The sequence below is a fragment of the Buteo buteo genome, chromosome 3, assembly GCF_964188355.1.
Source record: "Buteo buteo chromosome 3, bButBut1.hap1.1, whole genome shotgun sequence".
Taxonomy (NCBI): domain Eukaryota; kingdom Metazoa; phylum Chordata; class Aves; order Accipitriformes; family Accipitridae; genus Buteo; species Buteo buteo.
Window position 1 is genome coordinate 55,832,195 of NC_134173.1, and position 14,482 is coordinate 55,846,676.

A 14,482-nucleotide genomic window follows, 5' to 3' on the forward strand; every position below is an offset into this window, starting at 1 on the left:
CCTCGAAGCAGCAGATATTTTACACTCAGATTAGGGAGCACCCACTCCCTTGGCCATCTTGCTGGCTTCTCTGCCAGCAGCTCACCTCTCACATCTCCTGGCCTTTAAATAACTTAAAGAGTTACACCCCGAGAAAGGCATTTGTCTGTTTAATTAATTATTCATCACTTACGCTCAGTGCAATCAAACATCTGCTCCCTCAGTTATGTCACCAACAGCCTGGCTGTGGATTTCCTGGTCTGCTTTCCGGTAAGTCTCTAACACTAGGTATGGACCCGAGCAGGGGAACAGAGGAGAACGTTTCAGCACGAACAGCAGCTGGCTGAATGGAAAAGCGGTGGGCACCCTTTTAATTGTCATCACCATCAACACCATCTTCATCATGATTTGGACTGCGGGAGAGCCCAAAGGCTCCCAAGGGAATTAGGGTGCCAGAGTATTGGGCAGAGCCCCAGTACAGGCAGGGATGCTGTCCACACAACTGTGATCGTCTGATAACCAGGAGAATGGAAGAAAGGATGAACGTGCAAGCACATGAACATAGGGATGAGGGAGCCGGGAGAAGGAGGCAATAGGGGAAGAAAAAAAAGGAGAGAGTAGACAGTAAGAATTTACACCTTCCTCATCTTCATCAGCATGCAAGGCTCGCAGGGGTCAGAGCAGAGATGAGGCTTATAAATCTGCCAATGTTTAAGCATCTTAAGCTGTCTCGCTTTTGTCTGGGGTAGGAAGAGAGGTGGAGGGGTCATTCCCTCACTCTGGGTGAGAGGACGGCAAAGCGGAGAATCTGTATTGAAAGTGTGGGAGGAATGCCCCGGACCAGGAGTGCAGGCGTGTTTACCCTGATCAAAGTAACCATAGTAAGAATATGCAGATTTTTAGGACAAAAAAAAAAGCACTTCAGGATGACTTCATCCTACAGGGTCCTTTTCACAGAGGCGTGTGAAGGGAATAGCAGATGAGATATTCTAGGAAAGCCAGATGGGAATAACATAGTAAGCGTTCCTTTCATGCTGAAAGTGGTTACTCTGGACAAATTCTTATGTCCTTACTCAGAAGTTCAGTGGGAAGTTTTCCCAAAGTAAAAGCTAGCTAAAGCTGATTAAGAATCTCGAGACTTGCCCCATATTAATTCAGTGCAGCTACACAGAGCTCTTTATGGCACGTTTGAAAGAGCAAGCTTTGAAAGGGAGCTGGTTTCATGCGATAATTACGTGGAGCTGGGCTGTACGAACCCTGGGCTGTGACCCGGGACCGAAAGGCTGCAGGTGCTCCACTCCACATGGAGTACGACTCCTCAGCCTCACAGCACTTGGGCTGAAAGCCACCAGTGGCATTCAGCAGGAGAAGGTTTGGTGGTGGTTATCTGTCAGCAGCCACCTGAGTCAGGGCAGCTTTTTCAGGTGGACTTCTGCCAAGAGGGCTCCTTACAGCTCCCTGGTGCCCCTGAATGCCATCAAGAAATTGTGCCTCCAGAGCCCTATGTGCATCACTGGAGTGAGCACAGGCTGCAGCTTCATCTGAACTGGCTGGTTCCCTGCCGAGTTCTCCCCTTTGATTTTCCACCCGCATGTGGATCAGCAGTGATGGGTGATTTAGGGCAAATCTCACCCCTGTGCCCATTTGCTCAGGTTTTGCTCCCAGTCGCTGGCTGCCACTGCTGCACTCGGGCCAGAAACCTTTGTGGGGGCTGCACTTCCCTGCTATACTTGGCAAAGTGTCAAAGAGCTCCTTACGATGATGGCAGCAATGACAGCACAAATTTTCAGTCAATCCTTTTTACCCTGTTGAAATTAATTGTGACAGCTAAAAGCCTCATGAAGTGAACAGTTGGCCTGAAAAAATTGCTTTCCTCTCAATCTTACAGGGATTTTTTGAGACTGTCTTTACTGAGAACAGTATCAGCTTCTGCTTCTTCCCATGTCAGCTTCTGTTTCTTCCTGGCTTACAAATAAACTAGCCCAGCAAGTGAAACCTGTGTGCTCTGTTTGTATCAAACTGAAACCGTTATTCTCGTCTCTCAGCTCAGTATTCTTAAGATGCCTTATGACTCCATATGGTGAAAAAATATATCCTTAGAACAAGGTTTCCATCTCTTATTTGAACTCTTAATTTAAGAGACTCTCACCAAGTATGTCCCATTTCAGTAAGGGGAACAAACACAAATCTTCTAGCTGATTTGCAGCTATTTTTTAGCGGACCGGGCTATTTAGATTATAGGTAAACATATGGGAGACATGAAAAACATTTCTAGAGCAGGAGAATCTGAGCAGATCTGTGGTGAGGTCTGTCAAGAGGGCAGGCTATGAAGCATCATCCCACAGTACTTTGTGCTATGCCTCGTAGGTGTAGCAGTACCCCATGGACCTTCTGTCATTGGCGTCTGCAGTCATCAGCCCACCGCTAAAGTCCTTCAGGTTATGTGATCCTCCAAAGTGTGCAGAGAGCTCCATGTGGATGGCTCGTGTTTGTCTCTAAGCAGGGCTGTTCGGACGGTTGTCTAGGGGAAGCTCACCGGCAGCCACGGTGAGTCTGTGATAGGCTATGCGTACATGGTTAACAGCACTATGGTAAACGGAGCTTAAAGGAATGCAGGTGTTTTGCCCTCTAGCCCGTTGCTTTGCAGAGAAAACAGGCTTCAGAAAGTGGTTATGGATCATTCACGTTCATCTCCTTGACAGCTGGCCAGTTACTAGGGCTCCTGTGGGACCCGAGCCATCCTAACCAGTAGCTCTGCTGTTTCAGTGCTGCTGCTGCTACCACTGTTAGCACAAGCACCTTCTTGCAATGTTGAGCAAGGGTGCAATGCCTGCATTGCCTGCAGTGGTGTTAGATTAGGCCAGAGCATGAGAAAGGAAATGCAAGTAACCATTAGCATAACGGTGAAAATCACTACGGAGAGAGGGCTTTCAAAGCACAAAGAGAAGCAGACTGAAAAAGAAGAAAAGCATGCCTTGCCCCTATCTTATTTAAGATACAGTAATCCCACAGTAATAGGGGCAGTATTTTCCTGTGAAACAAAGATTTTTAGATTGATGGTGTTTCTTTTAGCATTCATTTTGATGTATTGTCTCATGCAAAAATCTCGATGAAAACATAATAAATCCTGCTATATCAATATGCAAATGTATGCCAGATAAGGAACTTGTAATAGGTTCCTCTGAGACATATATCAGAGATATAACAGAGTTCTGTTTTTCACTATCAGAAAGATTGTGATGGCTGAGGGCCCCGAGGAAGATATTTGATACAGATTCCTGTCTTTCCATATTAAGAAATAATCATCTTTTGCAAATTAAAGTGATAGTTGTTAGCTGTTTTTTTATAAGTCTAATCACTCTACATCAAAAGAACCTCTCAATAAAGCAAGAAAATGTGCTCATCTACTTCAGTTTCATATATCAGCTGAACACACTTCCAGAGACTATGCAACAAATCCTGCCCCACCGGGAGGAGCTATGGGTGACCAGTGCAATAAAGGGAGATCGTTATGACCATAAAAAACTGGAAGAAGAGAACAGGGTGAGATCGACAAGCACGTTGCCTCATGGGAAGGTTCATCACAGATAGGGCAGCTTTCCTGACTGTAAAACCACTGATGGTCCATGGTGCGGAACTGACTGTTGCTCAGGCTTATTAGGCTGTTTACTTCCATAGTAGATTTTTGTGTCGTCCCTCAAAATGTGGGGTGAGAGTAAATGAAAGAAAGCATCACTCAGTTGAGTTTCAAGTGCGGTCTGAAAGCAGGAGAGAGCCAAGCCTCGCAAGAAGTGCAGTGGGAGGGATGGAGGGCCAGGCTGAGGGCCATACACAGTCAAAGTGTTGCTCTGGGTTGGATGTACACATTCACAAAATGTCACCCTACGCTGATCCCTAAGCTGCAGTTTCATTTGACGATAGTGTCACGGTTGTAAAGGATAATGCTACAATTTGGTACCAACACGACTGTGGAGAGGAGGCAAAGCAGTTCAGCCTCTAATCATGCTGGTGAGCAGGTCTGGGGTAACTGGAAAAAGCTGCAGGTTTTGCTGGTCCTCGCTTGGCCCACCACAGAGAATCTAGCCACTGCTGTTTTCATTAAATTTGACATGAACGCGTTTGTGGCGTTGTTCTCCCTGTTTGTAGTCTTCCGGCCTGGGAGGCTTTGTGCTGCCATTCAGCACTGAGGCCCTCCTGGGCTACTTGACAGCAGCAAGGGGTCCTGCAGTCCCTGGGGCATCTCCTCCTCCCGAGGAGCAGGCACTTACTCGGGTTTGGCTCCTTGTGTTTGCTTTTACTTTGTTCTTTTGGGATTCTCTTTGTTTTCTCATGAGCAGAAATACAGCTAGAAAAACAATAATTGACAGCCTATTTACCCTACCCGGGGGAAAGGAAGATTTGTAAGGAACAGAGTATCTTCTAGTGCAAATATTCCATGGGGTTTGTCATGGCACAGGGACAAGGAGGTCTCTGCATCTGAATGCAGTCCTGCTCTTTAACTCAGACACAGGAACACAAACCAGAACAAGTGAAAGGCAACGCAACAACCCTGCATTTGCAGGTGAGCTTTGTGTCTGGTCCTGCTGAAGCAGTGCAAGTGCTGGTGTTAAGCTACTCTTCAGAGGACATGAGAAGAGCCCTGGTAGAAAGACAAGGGCACCACAGCTTAGGCTGACTCCGTACATGCAGTTTGCCATCGCAGCCTGTAATTTGTGTGCATTCCTTTCCCTTGATTTCCAGAACAAATATAAGTCTGAATAACACAGGGCATAGTTAGCACTCCAAAATTTCCAAGGAAAGAAAGGCTCTTGATAACAGGCTTTTTTTTTTTTTTTTAACAGCACTGCATTATACAGATTCAAGCTGTGTAAATATACTACCATATCAAAAATGTTTTAAAGCTTTCAGTAGAGTGATGTGCCTGAAGGGTAAAAACATGTTAGAGGAAGCCAAAGTGAGGTGGGACTCCTACTAACACCACAAAAAAATGCATTCAAAGAAGCTGTGTATGGAATCGTCATCTACCCAGGTAAGATTTATCTGTACTGGTAACTTAATATGAAGACAGCTAGTATGATACTACGTATGCAGACCTCACTGGAATTAGGCAGACAGGCACCTTTCAAAATAAGTGAGCTGGTTCTTCGTAACAGCATGATTTCAAAGTAGATTTGTTTCTTATCGTGGAGGGACCCTGCCTTCCTTAAAAGTACACTCCCTGGTTGATCTAAGATACCTACTTGGTCCAACTGTAATTAATTGTAATTAGTTGAGAGTGATTTCCCAAAGGACAGAATCACATTTATCAGCAGGTTAGTTGCTGTGCTCCAGACCAAAAGAACTCCCGAGGGAGAACTTCCCATGCAGCATGTTGCTCAGGAAAAGCTTGCAATGGATATCAAATGCTGTAGTTTGAATTGTGACATGATCTTTGCCAGATGAAATAACATTTTATATTCAAACAGTTACACAAAGAACCAAGATCATAAACCCCCCAATGCTGCCAGTTTTTCATTTGGTGTCTCACTGCAACATTGCTTCATAATTTGCTTGGAAGGAGAGAGGGAGGCCAAGGGGTGCCACTGAGCAGCACATACCTGCACAATTTCCAGCATCTCTGACTTACTGATGTAGCCGTTCCCATCGAGGTCGTACATGCTGAATGCCCACTTCAGCTTTTGCTCCAGTTTACCTCTTGATGTTACGCTCAAGGCTATGATGAATTCTCTGAAATCTATTGTTCCGTCTCCATTGGCATCAAAAGTGCGGAATACATGTTCCGCAAACTTTGAAGCGTCCCCATAAGGGAAAAAGTTCCCATATATTTTTTTAAACTCCTCCATAGATAAATGTCCACTTGGACAGTCTCTCAAGAAGCCTTTGTACCACTCCTGGATCTCGTGTTCTGTAAAGTCTGTACTTTCTAGCAAATCTTGCATGACTTCAGGGCGTAGTTTGCTATTTTGCTTTCCCATATTGGTGTCAAAGTATTACCTGCAGAGGAAAAACAAACACATATAAATTATTATTACTATTATTAATAACTATTAGCTTGGAGGCTGTAGAAGAACAGTCTGCTGGATTCTGAGTTTTCTGATGATAGTTCACTCTTGGGAATCAACTGAAACTTCGGGCACCATCCACTACTACAAGTATACTCTGAAAAAATTCATAAACCTAATCTACATGTTGATTACACTGTCTTTTCAGAGTCTGGAGATCTGTAATTATGTTGAATTTACTGTCATCCTTCTTTGCCTTTGAAATCACGAGGTAAGCAATGTGTTGCAAGGTTTAGCTGACCGGTAGCTGTGTGTTGCAGCACACCCTCCATCCCAGTCATCCAACTGTCTCAAGGACCCTGATCTGAATGAGATATACATTTTTTTGTGTCTCTGGTGGAAGCCAGGTTGCTACAAAAAGCTACATTCACTTGGTCTTGCTCCAAAATAGGATCAAGGTGCATCTGCAGTGTACACTGAAACCAGGAGCTCCAAAGCCCTTCTAGATATATCTTTATAGCCAGAATCAAACAAGAAGTTGCCTCTCTTGTTTGTCATGGACCAATTGCCATTTTAGTTCAAAATGCAGATAAAATCTGAGAAGATTTTATCAATGGTGGATTCCCCCACCCCAAACTATTACTGTGTTTTTTAATTCTCCTTGTAGCCAGAAATTGGATCTATTACTAATAGTAATCCGGACCGTCACAGCTCTTTGAAAAAAAATCTCTTTAAAAAAAAAAAAGGAGAAAAAAAAGTACCCAGACAACAAAATTGGAAATTTGTTTCCCTTAAATTAACCATTATGAAATATTATTGGATACAGCTTCTGTTAAATCACCTTAATTATATTTTATTTAAGGCACATTGCTACATATCACATTGTACAGCAGATTTACTAATGACTGATGCCCTTTGGGTTTTAAGTTTTGGAGCCTGAGTGTGTTGGCTCCAAAAGGCATCATCATCAGTTTTACTGGAAGCTTAGCATTGTACCTGAATTCTGGGAAGCTATTCTCTATCAACAGAAACCTGCCTGAGAATTTGTCATGCAAATGAAAGTCACAACTAAAATGTGATGCATGGACAACTTAAGCAGAATTGCAAAATAATTTATACAAGACTTCCACAGTGTTGTCAGAATGGATTCTCTGGGCCACAGAGATGGATTAATGAACGATGTCTGGAGTGGCTAATGAGCATTCAATAAAATGTCCTTTCTAGACCAAGGTAATACTTTTAAAAAATGAAGAATAATACAGTATCATCACATGTCAGAAGCAGCTAGTGAGAAATGTACACCATTTGAAGCTAATCTACTGTCTCTTCTATTTGGCACTGGGAAGAAGAAATCGAGGCTCTCCTGGGTTGATGTTAATTGTTTCCTGTGGTGAGAAGCTCCCCTTCTCCCCAAGGTAAATTTGAACTCCCCAAGGCATCTAGAGGACTGACTCCTTAATCTCCTGTGTTCTTGGACCAGAATGACTAAAAAGCTTTATTTCTCAAGAGTAAAATGGTGGGATCCATCCTAGATCTAGCTGTGTCTCCACAGGATCCACTGATGGCTGTCTGGTAATTAGATGTCTAGCCTAAACTCATTGTCCACACAGCTGATGGAGAATAGGCTCCCCTGTTCACAGAGAGGAGGCTGAAAGGGGTGAGGAGTCCTGTCTGATGGGATACTCTCCATCTCCTGACCATTTCAGGGGCCTGGGTGACTGCCTTGATCCAAACGATGTCTTTTCCCCCAAAATCTCTCCAAAACACTTGGAAGGTGGAAGATGCCACCTCAAAGGTAATTTCTTCTATTGCCTTTCCTCCTTTCATCCTAATCAAAACCCACTGTACGCTTTTTAAGTAATCCAGGCTCTTAATACCCTGGAAATAGCAAAAAAGTCCCTGTTTTATAGGCCTGGTCCAACAGCTGCCGAGGCAGCTGATGGTTGCATTGCCTTCAGCGGGTGTTGGATGGGGTCCATAATAAACAACCTGGGAATTAGCTGAGTGAACGGATTACGTTAGGGCAGCCAGACGGGTTTATGTCAGGCAAAACAACAGGAGCAGGGGCTGCCAGCAGGATGGAAGAGCAACTGGACAAGTGAAGTGGCCAGGCTTAGTTTAGAGCAGCACCAGTTCAATAAAGAACAAACCAGTAAAATCCCCAGAGAAGGTAGCAACTACCCATACCCACGGTCGGCAGCTATTCCACAGCCCCAGGGGCTGCACACTTTGCAGACCGTTAGAGTAGAAAGGGAATATCTCTGACTAATGTGCAAGCCAGCTGCAGTAGGAGTGAGCTGGCATTAGTGATATAATCCCTTGCTGCTTTTTAATATCTCAAACACTTGAAAATGCAAAACTCGGCTTGCACACTTCCAGTCCAGAGTCTTTTGAAAAATAAAACAGGAAGGTAACATGCAGGCAGTGGCCTTCAAGAGGTAGCCAATAAGAATGTGTTTCAGTTCAAAAAATGATGCCTTTATAGCTGCACATGGCTGCAGGTACAATATATTTTTACCAAGTAATAAAACATACAGAATAGCAGAGTGCACTGCATTGCATTGGTAGGAGCAAAACATCACAATCAGAAAAAATCTATGTTCTCCAGGCAGAAAGGGAGAGCTAGCCATATGTGACTTGCAATAAGGGGTTGAAATTCACAGCCACTGTGATGCCAGGCAATGCAGTCAAAACCGGTAGGATTATTTCTGAGTCCACTTCTGATGAATTTGTGTCATGTTCTTTGTCCTCCAGATTGTTCCTTATTAATAGGTGGTGTTCTAGGAACCGTAACAATGGGATTTATTGTGTCCATTCTATCAACAACAGATCAAAATGCTTTTGCAGTCCAAGTACAGAAAATCCTTGAAGACACTGGAAGAACCTTATAATCACTTCATACATTGCTACCTGCCTCTTCAGGATAGATTAGATTATGGGCAGAGTACAGTGAGCTAAGAGAATGTCAGCTAACAATGACAGCAATAAATGCACAGAATGAAATAAAACTGGATCTGATTTTAGGCATTTTTTCACACTTTATCACCTCTGTAGACCTTTCAAATTTCTAATAAATGATTAAACATTAAAAATATGGCAATTACAGTGACAAAGTCAAATATTGACAATACTGAGAAACAGATGTTTTAGGTATACAAAACAAAGACAAATGAAGTGTTTAATGATTATATTCAATGACATTTCTACAATTTCTTCCTCTGATACAATGGTGTTAGACATAATATATACAAATGACTTCCTATATGCAATGAAGATGACATGCAAAAATATTAAGTTCTTAATTCTGAAGGCAATATTGTTTGATAAAAGAATGTGATGTGTTTATGGCTTGAAGGGTTGATGCCATTTCAGCCAACAACTACAGAAGATCAGAAAGGAAAGCATCACTGCTGTGTGGTTGCTATGGAAAGAATCTGTTTGCTGATTATTTTAAGAAATGTCATAGGCTCTGCTCCATAAAGTAAATACTTAGAGCTTGCTCTGATCAGGTCTAGGCGTGGAGTTTTTAAGATGAGACTGAAGACAGAGCTGTTTGACAGAAAACAGGCTGTGACAATGCAGCATCTAAGAGAATAAATAAATGAACTAGCGACTGACACCACACCGACTGACTTTCCCTGCGGTGCAGTATATCGTGTGCAGACAGGACGTCGATGCTGTTACAGCCTTCTCCTCAAACAGGGAGAACTGACTGGACAGAAAGGCAATGAACACTTATTGTATCATGTGTTTCTTGTCAGCAGTTTGCTGCTGCTCATTTACAGTTGTTACCTCAATCTGAAACCTCAGGGTAAGGCAAACATATTGCCTGCTCGAGCAACCGCCTCTCAGGAGCTGGGAAGCTGCAGCAGCCAAGAGCATGCAGCTAACCCATTGCTGTGTGAATGCAATGCAAGCATCTAAATGTATTTCCTTAAAAGAAATCAGATTTATTTTCTTTGTTGGGGGTTCACTACAATAAGCAAGTGCTAGCAAGACATTTCTAACAATGCTCTTCCTCTTCAAACTTGACACCCATCATATAGAAGACAACCTTTTCTTTTATTTTTTTTTTATTTTTTTTTTATTGAGCTCAGTCTGCCAAAGACAGCAAGACATCTTAGTTTTGATTTAGGCTTAAATCTGAAGGTAAGTCCACTCTTGAGGAAAAGTATAATGAGAAAGGGGCACTTGTCCAGGGAAGTGTTACTCTAAAAATGGAGAATTTAGAATATTGGGTATTTTGTTGCTAACAGGGTGCAAAGCACCTGAAAGGTGTAAAGAATCAGTTTGAAGACAAGTCCTGCCTGATATTCCAGTGGGAATAGCAAGGCAAATCACACCATAGGCTTGGCTACAGAGACCAACTGTGTAAAAATGAAGGCAGAAAACTTTTCAGAAACAAGTAAGGAAAGCTCCATTTTGTGATTTCAGTGTTATTCCACAATTTAAAATTAGAAAGCATTAGATAACAAAACATGAGCTTTAGGGAAAAATCTTTCAGTGGCAGAGAGATAACACTAGGCAATGAAGGAAGCCTTTTACACAGCTGGTTTATACAGTTCTAAAGCCACAGGATGCACACGGGTAATTCTGAGGCATGGATAGAGAAAGTTTCAGTAACACACCACTAAAATGAGGAGGACATTTCTCCAGCATAGCTGAGAGACAGCTGGGTGGTGGACGTACCAGTACCATTACTTGACTAGTAATATGGCTCTGTAATATTACAGAAAACAGGGATGAACCACCTCATTATTGTTTGCCTTCAGAAACTGCTGTTTATTGGTTTCTTACACACACGGTCTGACCTGCTTCCAAGAAATAATCCACTTATCGGGGCAATGCTGTCTTTAACATTTCTAACACATAATTTGGGAATTTCCCTGAGACTAGCAATCGTGGGATTTCAGTCTCTGCCAAGCAGCTGAAGAAGTTCCTGACGACCACTGGAATGAACCAAAGGCTGAGTGGGACAACAGCATCACTCGAACCAGTGCTGCTACCTGACAGTTGTGAGAAAGCAGCATGAGTCAGTCCCCTGTGGCAGTGCCTAGTGACTTGTCTGTAGTACCAGTGCTTTCTGCAGACCCTGTGGTTCTCCACTCACCATCACTGCTGTTATTTTTCCTCCAGAGTAACTGTTGTTCATTACTAAAAACCTGGACATTTGACGAGTGGACTTACACACACCATCCATCTCTCAAGCTGTCTACACATCTGGATACAGCAGGGATCTCATCTTCTTTCATGTCCTACCCACCAGTAGTCATCTCCTGTCACTGCATACCAGCTCCACAGTGCAGCGTATAGGGCTCCTGTAAGCTAAGTTCTCCTGCCATCACTTTCTGCCACTCCTTCCACTTACTTCTTCACCTGTCACTCTGCAAGTCTGCTCTGTCACTAGCTCAAAGAAGGGGTGCTGCTCTGTCCTGGTTGACCAAACCTTGCAGCATGGCATCCCCTTACCCTGCGATAAGGGGGGGTTGGGGGATGTCAGGGGGAGACTGCAGTGCATCTCAGAGTGTGGGACTTTGCCTGGGGATGTGTCCCCGGGCCTTCCAGGCCAAAATTTCACCCTGTTCTCAACAATTCACAGAGTTAGAGGTACTCTCTTCCTTCTCCTCTGCTAGCTGCTATCATTGCTTGGTAAAGCTTCAGATACCAAAGACCAATTCACCAATTACAGCCCATGGCAGCCTCTGCAAATTCTGCTATAATTTGTGATCCAACATACGCACATTTCCAGAAGCATCTCTGGTTCCTCTTTGTCCATGCCCTTACAGAATGGGGGAAGATATGTGCATTTACAAAAGTCAAGGCCTTGGTGAACACATTCTGGTATAAAAGCCAAGTTTCCTTCATAAGGTCAGCTATTCCTTCAGGCTGTAATACTGCTAACTGCTGTACAAGCTATGTAATGAGATGGTTCAAAGCAGCAGCTATCTTAAAGGACACATTCTCTTCCCAACTATGTATGCTCTTTCTCTGTGGCTGCAACACTAACGTTGCCATGGCCCGATCATGAATGCAAACCCAACAGTAAATGTGGACAATGCACTCTCTGTCATCTTGTAGCTCTCCGGTGAGACTCAGGTGAGCAAGGCAGGAATGTGTGTTCAGTGATCTCTGCCATGTCCCAGCACCGGGAAACTCTGTAGTAGTTCACTGAACTCCCAACAAGCAGGTCGGGCAGAGCGCTCTTCTTTTGCATTGCTCTCCTTTTGCCCTTCCGATGTTCACAATGTCAGAGCCAGCTCCAGCGCTGCTCTCCAGTTTCCTGTTGGAAATTTCAGTGCCAGTGGAGGATCCCACTTGTGGGACATAGTGCTTTTGGTTACAGCAGCAGCAGCGCTGGGAAGAACAACTTCTCAGGTTTTAGCCTCCTGCTGTGAAGCGCAAGTGCTACCTGGTCTTCTTGGTCCCACAGAAAACTACCTTGCAGGCTCTTGGAAGCAGCCACTTTGCTTCCTTCTGGCCATGTCTACTTTGTTTTCACATGTTCATTTGAGTAACCGGTGCAACAATGCTTGCCAAAAAGGCTTTTATTTAATTTTTTTTAAAAAACAACATCTTGGAACATATTTTTGAAAGGAAACCAAACTTATTAAAAATCACAGAGGGACTTAGCAACAAAATAAATACATGCAGTATAAAATTTTAAGCCTTACCATCCTCAATTTGTCTGCTTATATTGGCAAACAGCAAAAAAAAATGGATAAAATCCATGAACAAGTTTCATTAAAAAAACTGATATTCTCCTATCAATATTCACAAGGAAGAGCAGTAAACAGATTTGCAGTGCAGTATAGCAAGTACCCAATGCCTGAAACATATACTATGGAGTAAAACTTCTGGCTAAAACTATAGCTGACATTAAAGAACAGGAAGGAAGAATAATGAAGAAATGAAGAGGAAAAAAACAGAGGAAAAGGTGTGGAAGGAATCATCATTCAGTATCTGTGCTTTGTTTGTCAATAGAAGGAACGGGGGACACATCTGCTATCCAGTTACCCATTGGAGTTCCTGACCTGTTCATCACAATAAATTTCATTCCTTTTGTATTAGGCTTTCAGTCTGATTCCAGGATTCTGATGTTTTCACTGCTGTAAGTTACTGTTTTGTTTTGTGTCACCTTCCTGCTCCTCCAGCCCCTTACTGGGGATCCTTCCCCTACAAAAGGTGCCCCTAATTGCTCCTTTGACAGTATTTGTTGGGTGCTTTCCTGCTACAGCCTCCAGGAGAAACTCAAGACAAGAAATAAAAGTAAAACCTTTATAGCTCTGTGTTTTAGTTGAGGTGGGCAGTCCAAGCAGGAGCAGCTGCACAGAGTTCATGTGTTTCAAACTTGGAGGCGCTTACGGATATCAAACACCAAAAGCCCAGGCTCTTATCCCTTCAGATTTGCCCAGGCAGAGAAATGCTACAGCTGCTCCACATTGTCTCCTGTTTCTCTTTATTGTAATTCCTTTGTGCATTTTAGCAATGAGGGCTGGCGTGGGGGTGGAGGAGGGAGAAGCAGCAGAAAGGCAGTGGCCCCATCAATAAATGCTAGTACATTACTATCAGGGTCTTCAGCATCAGTGGGTTAACTAGATAACAGCCCAGTGCTTATCGCGTTACTCTCAGCAATGCCCACGGTCTCGGCTGGAATTATTTTGAGACCAGTAAGTGGTGTTTCGGCCTCAAGCAGCGAAAGGGATGATGCCCTCAGCACTCCCTCACCTCTGCATCAGCTTCAGCATCACTGGGGCTTCCAGAGTAGCGCTCTGATTCCAAAGTGTTCCCTGTAAGGCTGAGTGTGTGGTACAAGAAAAATGACTAGGTGTAAGTATTTCTAGTATTGGGAGTTGGGGGAGAAGAGCATGTTATGTGGGTTTGCACAGCGTGACATATTGTGCCGTGACTCCTCTTGCATTCACGGCTGCTCACTCTTTCCATCTTAAAGCCATTTAGGACTCGGAGCTTGTCTGTGAAACTGCTCCTAACTGAAATTTGGTGTACATCTATCCATCAAAGAGGAGTGCCTTTGTATTTGCACATGTAATGGACTCTATTGGCTCCACCTCCACCCATCAGATTTTGAATGCGTGGGGACATTAACAAGGTCTGTTCTTAACCTGCTGGTAATCAGCTACTTGCTGCTGCTGCATCGAGAGCCTGGCGGTTACACAGGGGAGGTGGAGCTCACTCGCCTTAGCACAAAATCTCTGCCACTTCAGAGTGCACCTAGGCATCTTTAGGAAGGTTTTCAGCTCAACTAAGGTATGACCTCTGTCCCCACATAGGGGTAGACAGGCAGTGAAGACAGCCAGAAAAGGAACTTCTGGAGCTCCATATAAAGCAATCAGTGTTCCCAAATCCTACAGTGATCCTCCAAGACATAAGTGGGTGTAAATGAGGGACCTGTGCTTCCTGTGCACATGGCAGGAGTCTGGCCCTCCAGCCTTTCTCAGTGCCCTGGGCTTTGTCCGGAGTGCTTTGGGAAGTGATGCAGAGGA

At 43.8% G+C, this 14,482-nt stretch overlaps 1 protein-coding gene across 1 annotated transcript in view; it reads right to left on the reverse strand.

The window, feature by feature from the left end:
• Positions 1-14,482, reverse strand: part of NCALD (neurocalcin delta) — a 61,536-nt gene that overhangs the window by 11,494 nt on the left and 35,560 nt on the right. The window contains exon 2 of the mRNA XM_075023720.1: positions 5,577-5,973. Coding sequence (XP_074879821.1) covers positions 5,577-5,954 — 378 coding nt within the window. The 5' untranslated portion in view covers positions 5,955-5,973. The remainder of the gene's footprint in view (positions 1-5,576; positions 5,974-14,482) is intronic.